This window comes from Pinus tabuliformis, chromosome 4_1, assembly GCF_031772625.1.
Source record: "Pinus tabuliformis cultivar Carrire ecotype Pingquan chromosome 4_1, CPIR1, whole genome shotgun sequence".
NCBI classification, from domain to species: domain Eukaryota; kingdom Viridiplantae; phylum Streptophyta; class Pinopsida; order Pinales; family Pinaceae; genus Pinus; species Pinus tabuliformis.
The window spans coordinates 680,738,303-680,753,177 of NC_142303.1; the positions used below are offsets into that span (position 1 = coordinate 680,738,303).

The 14,875-nt window shown below is 30.9% G+C and overlaps 1 protein-coding gene across 1 annotated transcript; it reads right to left on the reverse strand.

Moving 5' to 3' along the window:
- Positions 1–10,405: 10,405 nt before the first annotated feature.
- LOC149177941 (uncharacterized) lies at positions 10,406–11,521 on the reverse strand. The gene has a single exon (XM_089423493.1). It carries the CDS (start codon positions 11,366–11,368, stop codon positions 10,778–10,780), a length of 591 nt encoding a protein of 196 aa, XP_089279619.1. The 5' UTR covers positions 11,369–11,521; the 3' UTR covers positions 10,406–10,777.
- Between the last annotated feature and the right edge of the window lie 3,354 nt (positions 11,522–14,875).

Here is a 14,875-nt window from a genome sequence, read left to right on the forward strand (position 1 = left end):
ATTGAAAGGCATGATATTGAAAGTGGATCTATCTAAGGCTTTTGACAGAATAAGCTGGCTTTACATCAGGCTGCTACTGACTCATCTTGGATTTCCTTATTCTTTTATCAAATGGATAATGTGCTACATTACGGATGTTTCTTATAGTGTACTATTAAATGGAGCGGCCACACCTTTTTTCTTATCAGAGAAAGGACTCGGGCAGAGATACCCACTCTCCCCTCTACTTTTCCTGCTAATCATGGAAGGCTTAAGCAGAGCTATCAAATCGGCACAGAGCAGGGGTCACCTGGCTGGTATCAAGATCACAGAGAATTGCATTCTTACTCATCTTTTATTCATTGATGACGTTCTCATTTTCTTAAACGGTAGTATTGGGGATACTACGACCCTTCAGAATATGATTATTAATGATAGCAAGTCTACACTATCAGCCTTTGGATGCACCCAGCATGAGATCGTGTTCACAACATAGCGTTTTCCCTTCACATTACAAAACATAGAGGATGGATTGAAATATTTGGGATTCAGACTCAAACCATATGGATACAAGATCGCAGACTGGACTTGGCTTATTGCTAAAGTGGAGAAACATCTTAATGTCTGGTATAATAGATATCTCTCTCGTGCGGAAGTCTAGTTCTCATTAAGGCCGTGATTGAAGCTACTCCTATATTTTGGATGACTTTGGCTTGGATCCTGAGAGGAATCTTGAACAGACCACAAAACTTATGCTGCAAGTTTCTTTGGAAAGGTAACCAACCTGGCAGATTATTTGCATGGGTTAAATGGGACTCGATTGCCAAGCCCAAGAAATGGGGCGGTTGGGGAATACAAAGATTGACTTATTCTCCAAAGCACTACCGAGAAAGCTCTACTGGCAACTCATCTCTACAAATAGTCTCTGGACCCATGTCGCACATGCAAAATACATCTGGCCTATGGATATGATGGACTAGATCAGACAACAACACAAGGTTAACAACGGCATATTGAACATTTGGAAGGTGGTAATCAACTCTATTCCTCTCATTCGGGATGGATTAACATGGAGAATCAAAGAAGGAAATGCAGTCCGCATAGGCACGGACCCATGGATTGGCTATGGAAATGCACACAGATTGCCTGCGAAGTTGATATGGTACCTTCACAATAGGGACATCACCCATATTAGACATATCACGGACAACATCAACTCACCCATACTACAACAGACCTGGAAATCAGCACAAGATTTGGACCTACCTAATCAATGGCAGCAGGAATGGTATGACTACACAGAGGCTCTTACTCAGGCACATATTCGTCTAACTGAAGGACCAGATGAGATTGTCTGGGCGTTTGCAAAACACGGTACATACTCTCCAAAGGATGGATATCTCAAGCTAATGGAACCTTACAAACCCCAGCATATCAACCCTACTTGGAAAGCTCTCTGGAAACTAAAATCTGATCCACGAACCCGACTACTAATGTGGAATATACTTTTTGACAAGATTCCTACTGGTCTCAATTTGATGAAGAGAACATTCCATGGCCCATTCTGGTGTCATCTCTACCGAAATGATGAGGAGAGTACTGAACACCTCTTTCTAAATTGCCCCATCATCAAGGATCAATGGAACTACATCATTGCACACTATCCTTCTTTAAAAAACTAGCAAGGCGGGAACATAATGGATGCCTGGAGTCTATGGTGTGAAAACCATAATGGCAAAGCCAAAAATATGCCATTACTTATGTGCTGATCTCTGTGGATCGCTAGGAATCAGTTTATCCTTAATTTAAATATTCCACACTAGTTTTCTATTATGATTAGAGTCACTATGGACTTTGACCTCCTACCCGAGGAGGATTCCCATCCCCCTCCCCGAATGATCAAGCCTGAACACATTAACAAAACCAAGCCATGGGCATACTTCGATGGATCCGCTCAGGAGGCGGGATGTGGTGGAGGAGCCATACTATACCTGAATGAATCATATTGCTTCAAAATACAAATGAGATTAGGGAGGGGAACAAACAATTATGTTGAATTATGCACTACAAAACACCTCATCATTTTGCATTAGAAAAGCATTACAGACATCTACAACTCTTTGGGGATTCCAAAATTGTTTGCAATTGGTTAAATAGAGTATCACATTGCAATGCATATTCATTGAGGCATATATTGGATGAGGCACATAGATTGATTTCTACTTTTGACTCATTTACCTATCATCACATTTACAGGGAGTGCAATTCAGGGGAAAATTTCCTATCCAAAGAGGCAGCGCTTAGATAGAGCGACGACTGGTTGATTCAGGAAGAGATCGATGGGACTTTCTATCAACATTATCATAGAACTTTTGTTGATCTCCAAGAACATGGGCTATAGGCCTATTATTTTTGCATAAACACTTGTATATATTATGCTAATTTTATTTTATTGCACTTGAACTACTGTTTACGGCGTATGGTAACAATTTTGATGTTTAATTCTCTCTTTGAGAAGAGACAGAAACAATTTTGATACAATTTCTCTTTTAAGAGAACAGGCACAGGAATCAGATGAATTGATATCAAGGCTCACTACGTGGAGAATACATATCTAGATCTTTTTTTGTTCTTTTGAACTTGATAGGCAACTTACCTCCATATGCATATGCTCAAGCATCTACAAAATGTAATTTCTTATATAATAATAGAAATTACGACTTTTTTCCAAGGGGAAAAAAACATAAAATAAAACAAAAACAAAAAAACAAAAATAAAAACAAAAACAAAAATAAAAAATAATAAAAACATGTTATTAATTAAAAAAAAACAAAAAAAAAAAAACAAAACAAAAATGAAAAACATAAAACATAAAAATAAAAGAACATGGCAAAAAAAAAAAAACATAAAACATAAATCATGTTAGTAATAAAACATAAAAAAAAAAAAAAAAAAAACAAAACAAAACAAAAATAAAAAACATACAAATAAAAATAAGAATAAAAAAACATAAAACATAAAATATGTTAGTAAAAAACATAAAAATAAAAATGAAAAGCACGATAAAAAATTCAAATGCAAAAAAATATATAAAAAAAGAAAAGAAAAAATAACAAAGAACCTATAAAAATGTAAAAGAACACCAAAATTAACTCGTAAAAAAAAAGGAAAAACAAAACAAAAAACCTACAAAAATGGAAAGAAAAAACATAAAACATGACAAAAATAAAAATAATAAAAACATGTTAGTTAAAAAAAAATAACGAAAAAAAAAAAAAAAAAAAAAAACAAAAAAAAAAAAACAAACAAAAACTTAACTTAAAACATAAAACATGTCAGTAAAAAAAACGGCCAAAAAAAAAAACAAACAAAACAAAAAAACAAAAACAAAAAACGTATCAAAATGTAAAAGAAAACCAAAATTAACTCGTAAAAAAAATAAAATTCAAAAAAATATATTTAATTTAAAGAAAAAAATTGAACCACAAAAATATCTAAAAACAGATAAAAAATAAAAACCTTATTCGAAAAAAAAAAAGAAAAAAAACTTAAAATAATTACAAAAAAAAATTAAAATTAAAGAGAAAAGAATTAATTATAAAATATTTAAATTAACTAATTTAAATAAACAAAATTAAGAATAAAATATAAAATAAAACACAAATTTAGGAATTATTTTTTAAAATTAAAATTATAAAAATAAACAAATAACATAAAATAAAATTTAAAAAGAATAAAAAAACTAATTTAGAAAAAAGGAAAACTAAAAAAATTCAAAACAGATTAAGAAAAATAAACAAATTTATATTAAATTTATAAATTACAAAAAAAATTAAAAACAAATAAAATATAAAAAAGTTCAAAACAAATTAAAAAAGAATTAAATTAAAAAAATAAATTTAAAAGTTAACAAAAAATAGAAAAAAAATAATAATAATAAAAAATTAAGAAAAATATTTTTAAAAAATTAATTTAAAAATTAAAAAAAAACAATTTTTAAAAAATATCACATTTCCCCGCTCCTCTATCGTCCCTCTTCCCTCCCCCTCAGCCCCTCTGCTCTCCCCTCTCCCTACCTCCAGCACCCCTCCACTCCCATGCCCGATCTCTCCCCTCTCCCCTCCGCTCCCTCCTCCCTCCGACCCCCCTGACCCCTCCCCTGTCCCCTCCCTCTCCTTCCCTCCCCACCTTGGGGGTGTAGGGAGGGGTCGTGGGGGAGGGTGGGTGCGTAGGGAGGGGTCGTGGGGGGGGAGGGGCCGAGGTTGGGGTGCAAACGGGGGTGAGGGAGGGGGGAGCAACAGAGGGTTCATTGTTATTTTCAATAGTTTTATTTATTTTTAATAGTTTAATTGTTTTATTTTCTATTTTTTTTAGTTGTTTAATTGTTTTATTTTATTTTTCTAATCGTTTTTATTTTATTTTTTATTTTTTAAAATTTTTTAATTTTAATTTTTTTTTTATTTGATTTTTAATATATATATATATATTTTAGTTTTTATTTATTTATTTATTTTTATAATTTTAATTTTATAATATAATTTTTTATCTTATTTTTTATTAAATTTAAATATTTTAAATTTTATTTTTTAAATCTTTTTTTTAATTGTTTTGAATTATTATTTTTTTATTTTTTTTAATTTTTTTTATTTAATTTATTTTTCGTTAATTATTTAACTCTTTTTTTAAATGACGTTTTTATTTTTTATTTTCAACTCAAAAAAAATGGTTTTTCATTTATTTATTTTTCATTCTTAAATTATATATATATTTATTTTTACAAGTTAATTTTTCTTCTTTTATATATATATATATATATATATATATATATATATATATATATATATATATATATAATTTATCTTTTGTCATGGATCGTTCCCTTGCCACCCCTGGCTGGTTGGGCTCGGGGTGGATACAGAATTATTATTATTATTTTATATCTTTAATTTTTTTAATGTTGTATTTTATTTTGTAACTTTTTTTATTTTTATTTTTTTAATTTTACATGGTATGGTTAATTTTTTTTACATTTTATAGTTTTTTTATGTCATTACTATATATTTTTTATATTTGATTTCTTTTGTCATGTTTTATTACTTATTATTACTTTTTTTTCAATATTTGAATTTTTGTTTTTTATATATATATATATATATATATATATATATATATATGGTCTGTGTCATGCTTGTCTATCAACTCGATCCCATTATGTGCAATTTGATAGTTGATTTTTATTTTTTTCGCAATGTATCAAGTCGTCTTAGGCTAAGATTTCAAAATCGCTATACATTTAACATTTAAAAAAATACCCTTGGTATAATAACTCTTTCATTCACGTGTTAATTTTTAAATATTTTCTAGTCATAAAATTTTTCCATAATGTCATGCTTGAAATATTTTGAAATTTTAAGATTGTTTTGTAGTCATAATCTTTGGTTTTAATTCCATGGTTGAAAAGTTGTCAAGATTTTAATGTTTTTCTAAGTCGTGATATTTTATCTTTAATGTTATGGTTGAAAAGGTTTATATATTTTTTTTCTTAGCACCATGCTTGAAAATTGTAGGAATTTTAAGGTTTTTGAAAGAAGTGATATTTTAAATTTAATGTCATGCTTAAAAATCGTAGGAATTTTATGGTTTTTCAAAGATGTGATATTTTAGCGTTAATGTCATGCTTCAAAATCATTGGAAATTTAAAGTTTTTCAGAGCCACGATATTTTATTTTTAACGTCATTATTAAAAAATGTTGAAAATGTACCCTTAAAAAAAGTGGTTATTCCGGCATCAACACTTTTCGATTTCAAGGTGCTTTTTGCACCAAACTAAATGCCTTTTATTGCTTTTTACTGTTATTTTTAAAAAATATTGAAATTTTGCTCTGAAAAAATAATGGTGATGCAGAATCAACACTTTTTAGTTTTGGATTGTTTTTTCATGTTTTTTTGCAATTTTTTGGCTCAAGTACCCGTTTTGAGGTAATAGTTCCCATTTGATAGATAACTATGTTATATTTGTAACATGCCCAAGAAGGGTCATCCATACATAACATTAACTCAATTGACTATTGTGACTTGATGACAAACCTAAAGGCTCACAATGGGAACCCTAACTAAAATAAAATTCCTTGATCATGAAACCCATGAAGACCGAACCTAGTTACACTTTTCAAAACACTCTACACTCGATATTGGGATTTGCCCATTGGGGGGCTGGAGATGTATCCAAGATCAAAATTGGATTAAATTCCATCATGGGGAAGGCTGTAAATAGTTCATTATTCTTTCAGCTGTTGCAAATCCTTCATAGAAATGACATTATCTGCTTCCAACAGATATATTTTTCGGGGACTCAAAACATTGATGAGTAGAGTTGGAGAAGGGTCCAAGATCTTGACATACTAGAGACAAATGATGGGGAATGGGGATCATACGTAGCACAAGTTCGATATGCTGGCATCACTCTTGGTAATAAGAAAGATTGTATGATATGGGGGGTGGTAAAATGAAAAAGAAAAATTCGATGGTCCAAGGCATCTACTTGAAGTTGAAAAGGCCCAAGAGGATCAATGATTGTAACAAGTGTCTACATGATATATGGAGATGGAATCTCTCAAATGAATTAAAATGTTTTTTCTGGCTTGTAGCACATGATCATATATTAACATGGAACAACTTAGAAAATAATGGGTTCATGAATATGCCTTCTATGCATGAGGAGGAGGGGGGAGATACAAATCATTTGTTTATCAAATACTCATATGCGAGGCTGATTTAGGATGGGGTTATGGAGAAAATGAATCTTCCTTTCGTCGGCACTAATCAACCTTTGTTCAAATGTCTTCTGTCATGGTTCACTTCACACAAAAAGTATAAGTTCCTCCCATTATATATCATATGTATTATATGGCGAAGTATGAATGCTAGCATTCTTTATCATTAAATTGTGATTGTCAGAGAAGTCATTATCAAGACAGTTTCTTTTTTCAATGAGATTGAGACAGTGATCAAGTCTAAGAGAAATAGGAAATGTGAAACCATTAATATTTGGAAAGAATATCTAGTTGGGTTTTTTGATGGAGCCAACAATAGAAGGAAATTCAGATGTGGTGTAGTCATAGTTACTGAGCCTAGTAATTTCTTCCACTTCTGGTGGGAGGGTAGAATGGGATCAAACAACAAATTATATATTATAACATTACGGGGAGTCTTTATCGCAACAAAATGGCTAAGGCTAGACAAAATTCAGGTATATGGAGATGCAAAAGGAATCACTAACTCAGTAAACAAGAATACTAATTTCAATCCCCCCATACTTGCAAATTGGATGATGAGGATTCAGAACATGTTAAGGAATTGTAATCATATACATTTCCAACATATATATAGAGAACATAATTGGACAATAAACTTCCTATCTAAAAGAGGTATTTCGAAGGAAACATATAAAAAAAAATCTCAGTCTTCAAGCAGGGCATCATGGTAAATGCAAGCAACATCAACTACCCTTAGGAAATATTTTAACACAAACCTAATTTTGATGGAAGTTTTGTATCTTTAGATAATGAAAGTGTTCATTTATGAAAATGTAATGGTTATAAGCTAAAGTTTGATGTTAAGAAAGACACTTTTTGTAGAACAAGAAAATAGAAATGTATGGGAATATGAATGATAGGAGAAGCATGAAAGGATAATATAATGAACGAAATATGAATTATGTATTATCCTTATATTTTAATACAAAGATAACGTTTTTTTCTTTCTAAAAAAAAGAAGAAGTAGCATTCAAAATAAATGAAATAGTAAAAAAACACATATTAAAACACAATCGATGGAGACCCCGAAAAGTACTCCAACTATGTTATTTCCTATCCACATTCAGCGAAAGTACCTCCATTCCTCCTCTCATCAAGCACACCTTTGTTGTTTGCCTCCATCGCCCTAAATCCCATCAGTTGTTGTCAACCTCTATTGCTCCACTTCCTAAAGAACCCATCCACAACATAAAGATGGACTCCTAATCCTTTACCTTTACCTTTTTTACTAGTGCCTCGTATTGAAAATTTTAAGACAAATTAAATTTTGAGACAAAAGCTTTCTTTTACGTTAAACGATTGTCTTAAAAGCCTCATTCGTATAGTAGTGTCGAATGCAACAAAAGACAAGTTGTCTCTAATCATATCAATAGAGATCAAAGAAACATAAGATGAATTGATGTCCAAGAAATCTTGCCAGGAAAAGTTGTTGCATTCTTCAAAGTTGACTACCCCCACAAAATGAAGAGCCCAACAAATTGTTGTCTTTATACAAGATAACATGAATGGTAAGTGAAATAGCAACCTCGGTATAGGTGTGTAACAGTATTAGCATGCAAGTTAGCAGACTTAGGGCGCACTATCACAATCAATTTTGCAGTTGTTAGTTTATATTGTCTTAAATTGATATGTTTTTGTCTGAATTGTTAATTGCCTTAAATGTGTTTTGTCTTAAGTGGCCATTGTCTTAAATAAAAAGTTTTGTGTTAAAATATTTTTGTCTCAAACTATTTTTGTCTTAAATATAAAGTTTTGTCTTAAAATAATTTTATCTTAAATTGTTTTTGTCTTAAAATATTTTTGTCTCAAATTGTTTTTGCCTTAAATTGTGTCTTAAATATAAAGTTTTTTGTGCCTTAAATATAAAGTTTTGTCTTAAAATATATTTGTCTGAAACTATTTTTGTCTTAAATTTTATATTTAAGACAATTCAGTTGATATTAAATTTTAATATAAAATAACTAAAATAAAAAGTGATTTTTTAAGATAAAATATTTCTTTTGTCTTAAAAAAAATGTCTTAAAAATTCCCTTGGTGTAGTAGTGGAAAGTTACAAAGGAAGAGGCAAGAGGTTTAGTAGGTAGAAAAGTTGAGGTCTAGACAAAGGCCAAAGACCTAGAGAGGCAAAACTAAGATGTAGAAGAATCACTACTAGGATCATCTGGTAATTAGAACACTGAAAGGAGGGAATCGAACTCAAGTAAGGGAAATTCCGAGAGTAGAGACAAGGTGTGTCTAGAGTGAAGAGCAAAAGAAGCCTTGGCCATAGAGAGGGAGAGCACCATTATGGACTAGCTGAGTGGAAAATAGTTGAGAACCATTTTGAAATGAGTAACACATTCAAAGTAAGTACTCACTGAGAGAATAAATAGTAAAAACAAATAATGAAAGCAAAATACACATCACTCATTGAACGAGATGTACCTTAATCATATTCCATGTAACCATTATAATATAAAGGTGCTGAGAGACATCTCCCTTGCTCATTATAAAAGGTGATTGGTAACCTTGCCCCTTAACCTATTCTCACTTCCCTAATCACCAATTATGATGATTATGTATGCGCCAAACATTGAAGTGTAAAATAAAGTGAATTAGGTTTACAAATGCACATAGTATCGTTTGGCATAATTATTATTGTACTTTAGGAGTATGAACAGTAGACTTTATTTATCGATGCCGATGAAAAGCGACGACTGGGATACTTGTAGTGGGATGAATTGGATTGAATTCTTTTCTACCGACTCCTAAAACTTATATATGTAAATATATTTTAAATTTTGAGTTGAATATGTAAATTTTTAATTTTTATATTTTTGAAGATTTTTATTTCAATTTCAATTTAAGGTGGATAAGGATTTGCTGAATTTTTTTAATTGAGAGCCAATTGAAATATGCTAAATATATATTTATCATGTAAATATATTTTTCAATTTTTTTGGTACATGATTATTGTTATTTTGAGTTGAATATGTATACAATTTTTAATTTTTATTTTTGTTGAAAGTTTTTTTATTTCAATTTCAATTTAAGGTGGATAAAGATTTGTTGACTTTTTTTAATTGAAAGCCAATTGAAATATGCAAAACATATACTTAAGTCTTAATGTTTATTAAAGGTTGTAGTGTATTAACGAGTTTGTTAAATTACATTGACTTTTAATAAATTTTAAAAATTATATTCGTGTCAAGTGGCTCCCCCCACCAATTTCCTAGGGATTTGAGATTATTTTAATTCTAATAAATTCCTCCATGGTAAGTTTCTCATTATTATTTATAACATTATACAAGCAAATATTATTTACCAATTTCCTATAGATTTGAGATTATTCCAACTCTGATAAGTTTTTCATTATTATTTATAACATTTATTTATAACTTTTTTTTATAAATTGACCTATAACATTTTTATACATGATTAATCAAGCAAATATATACATTGCTGAGGTAATCTTTCTATTGCAATAATTTTTTCTTATATTTATGAAACCTTCCACTATATCAACCACATTAATATTTTTTAATATAACTATAAAATTAATCAACCTACATAATTTTGTTTTAATATTCACTATAATATCTTTAGTATAAATTGAAAAGACGGAGGTTTTTATTAAAAATGCACGCGGCCCAAACCATTATAATTCACAATGGATCGAACTTGTCCGAGATCTACAGGAAGGCTGTATGTGCGAAACACCGCACATTGAAGGGTCCTGTATAACTATCGTACCGGCCCTACCAATCCGAATCATAAAATCCACGTACCAATAAACATGCTCAGATCAGCCGGGTCTTTAATCTCACATTTATCCCCGTCATAACTTCAACGAACTTCAACCTTGTATTGTTTTGGGATAGCTTATAATTTGTATACGCAACCTGAGAGGAAGGCCCAAATATCAAATGTTTATGTCGATGGCCCCAGAAATTGAAGCATCCAGCACAACTTGAAGTTCAACATGTTCAGGTCATGCACAGCTTTTAGGATTTGCAAACACGCGGGGATTCCTTTATTGTGTCCAGCGACGGTTTCCAATACCTAAACCGTCGTACCCTATGCTCGCCGAACCCCATCACTAACGGCTGCTCTTCGTTTTCATCTATATCCAACTTTGGCACCACAACCTCCAAGTCTGCTGCTTTCTCCTTCAATTGATCTGCTCTTCCCTCATTGCCTTTCTTTGAAAGAAATTCATATGAATTACCTGTGCCGGGTGCTGGAAAGATTTTGGGGTTGAAACAGAGTTTTCTATGGCCGGAATGGCATTGGGATGATAACAAATTAAGGGAGGTCATATCGGAAGGGGAAAGTACGCGGCGCAAATATTTTTGCATTGGGAGGAGAACATAGACGCCTCCTAACAACAGATCTTCTTCGGCAGGGAGTGGTGCGATGCGACGCCCTGCTTGGAGATCACTGAAATCGCATACGAATTGCTGGGGATTGTGCACCATCAGCTCTCCCACCTTAGTTGCCTCACTAAATTCTTCGAAGCCGCCATCGGGCCACCTTATAACTCTCGCTACCGAGTTTGTTTTGGACGGTTTAGCGCAGCACAGATGATTCCCCATTGATGCTTTTGAGCTGCTTTCTATATACCGTCTTTTGGCAGCTCTGTCTATCTACGCCTCGCAGTGATCGATTGATTGAGGGGGAGAATGATAAATTAAAAAATGGGTAAGGGTGATAACACCGGATTTCTGAGTGCCTGAGAGCTGAAACCCTGGGGAGAGTGGTAATGGACGGTATGGTGTGGGAAAATGAGGTGAATGTATATATAAAAGCGTGATTGGAGAAGTTCGTGGAAAATGTAGAATTATGGACGAAGAAAAGCGCCGACAGTATAGAGCCGCGTGAGGAGGAAGAGTCTATCGACGACTTTGGCGCATCGGAAGGAGTTGACTTGAATGGATATTCATCAATAATTATGCCGCGTGTGCGTTTTAATATAGATATATGGGGGAATCTCCTTGCATTACTCAAAATTTACCAAATTCGATGTAAGCAAAGCGGGGTTATATATATACACATACCTGCGGCACTCAATATGGAGATATGAGTGCTTATTACATTTCCGTTTCTTGGTCTACAAAGATAAAGATAGAACTTTAAGCCCTTTTAAAATAGAGATTAGGATAAAATTATATGGCTCTTTAAAAGAGCTGGTCTCTGGATATCGAGACATGAGTTCTTTAAAAGAGCTTGTCTCTGGATAACGAGACATGAGTTCCTTTATTATGAGGTATGGAATATCGCTAATCGAGTAACTCTTATCAAAAGTTATACCGGACTAGGACATGAGAAAGTACCAAATTGTGAAGTCAAGTATCGAAGTCAATCGATGAACCATGTCCTTTTAAATTAATTATTTTGTGAAATATAAATTATTTTTATTTGTTTTATTTTATTAAAGTCAATATCCTTATCAATCAATGAACTACCTTTATTTGAATAAAGAATTTTAGATTTTTTATTTGTTTTATGGGTTTAAATTCAACTCGGTGAGTATTCAGTTTGATAGACTAATTCCAAATATCTCTATTTGATATTTGGTTTTTAATTTAATTAAAATCATTTTAATTAGTTTATTAATTTTTAAAATCTAAATAATAATATGAATATTTAATTTTTAAAATTTTAAAATATAAATTTTAATTGATTTATGGGTTGAGATACAGGAATTGATTATTTTTATTTAGTTTAAATTTTTTTTATTATAAATGACCATTATTAAAATAAAAAAATTGTTATCAAATGTTTTGAGACTGGGTTATTATTGATACTGGGTTATTATTGATAGCAATAGTGTTGAGCCATGTATTATATTATAATTATTTCCCATTTTTTCATCAAAATACGTTTTCTGATTTCTGAAGTTTTACCACATGTTTGTACAACAATGTTGGTAGTAGATGGACTATTACTTAGTTGTTGGGTCACCTTTTTCTCCTCTCCAACACCCTCTACCCACCCTCCATATTTATATAAAGTCTTATTATCTAATCCAATGTCACTTACAGTGAAATTATTGTGTGTAGGAGATAGAAATAAAAAAAACATTTGTATGTTTTAATTTATTGTTTGTTAAATAATTTGGGTATATCTATTCAAGTATCTGGGATCTCTATGTGTTTAACCATCCATTCTTTTTATTATTTTATAGTTATTAATTCATTTTTTGTTTAAATGTTCAAATGGTTTATGGAGGTTTCCACTGGTTAAGAAAAATTGAGATATTAAGTTTTGTTTAAGTAAATAAAATTATGTTCAATTAAATTGCTTTGATTATTTGAAAGATATATAATTCTTTATTGAAATAGACAATTCATGCATTGGCATCTAACTGTCATTCCAAGTACACAATATAGTGTTATGATCCAAAGACATAAAAATCATAAGAATTAGAAGTACACACTATATACAACAATGTTAGCATGGAGAACAACCACAGTAAAAATAATAAAGAAAAGTTACACAATAAATCCTTGAAGAATAAGAGATCCTCCTCCAAATACCAATTAAATTTATATATCCAAATTACATTTCCTCAATAATGTCTATATGATATCTATAAATACACCTATTCACACATTATCCCTGTAGTTCATTCATCATTACACCAACCCTATTGCATATATATTTAGTCACATATATCCCCTTTGAACTCATACCATATACATCTAATTTAATATAAACCCCTTTGGGGTCATAACATTTAGTAAAACCCTTTTGCCTATGTCACAAATCCAATAGAGAAACTTTATACTTTTCATTCTACTACAACTTTGTTCAACATTCGTACATAAGATATAAAGGCGTGGTGGATATTCATTCGCTTGCACAACAGGCATGTAATTTTGCATGCATTCATGTAATTTTGTATGCAGGCATGTATTAATTTTAATAATTAGATTATAAACTTATTAATATAAAAAATAAAATAACCGAAATTTAGAATGATATAAAAAAAAATATTTTATATTAATAGCAATATTAATATAAATTAATTATATTAATTTAACGAAAAATATATCTAAATAATAAAATTGATAATATTATAAAATTATAATTTGAATGAATAGGAATAGGCATGTATATAATATAATGTATTATTTAAATATATTAATAAAATATAATCTTAATATATATATTAATTATATATTAAAATTAATATGAAAATTTAATTACAAAATTATATTTATATATATATCTATATATATATATAACTTGTGATAGATAATAAAAAATAAAAAAATGGCGAGGATTAGGAAAAGCCTTAGGAGGAAGAAAAACTAGAAGCAAGGGTGGGAACCAAGTCTTTGCGTGTTTTCCATTTGTTCTCTCTTTTCAAATTATCGAAATGATTTTCAATCTTAGTGGATTATTTTAACTTCCCATAATGATATTGTTCAGTTTTTTCAAGGATCCTAGAGTTTTCAATGTAGACGTGGTCAATAGTTTTACTGATCTTGCTCAGTTAGGGATGAGGAGCAAGACCGATAATGTTTAATGTCCACTATATGGTCTTGAATCCTCATCTTAATTAATGGACCTGTTTAACCAATATAGGTAACACACATAAGCATGAAATTAATTAAACCCCTTTCATACTTGATGGGTCCACAAGATTTTTAACTCACTTCAAGATACTATGAGTGGTGCCTAGTAGTTTGATAGTAGTAGAGACGATTATTTCTTAAAATGTTGGTTATCATATCTGTTAAACCATGGTTTACCATCAACAACCACCATCACGGTAACCATACTCAAATTGCATTCAACTATAGACAAACTGTAGTCAAAATATGGTCAAGCATAGTCAAACTGTATTCAAACCATGGTTAACCATAGTTAGCCATATCCAACAATGATTCAACGTAGTCAAATCACAATTAAATATTCAGCAATTATAGTCAAACCATAGTCTAACCACAGTCAACCATGGTCAACCATAGCCAAGCCACAGTTAAGACATAGTTAAACCATAGTGAGCCATAGTCTAATCATAGTCAAAACATAGTTATATTTAAAAATAGCCACACATGGTCAACAATAGTGTAGACATGATAAACCATCAT

Bases quoted from the DNA above. Each gene is read 5' to 3' on its own strand.
- LOC149177941 (XM_089423493.1), bottom strand. From the start codon at position 11,368: ATGGGGAATCATCTGTGCTGCGCTAAACCGTCCAAAACAAACTCGGTA.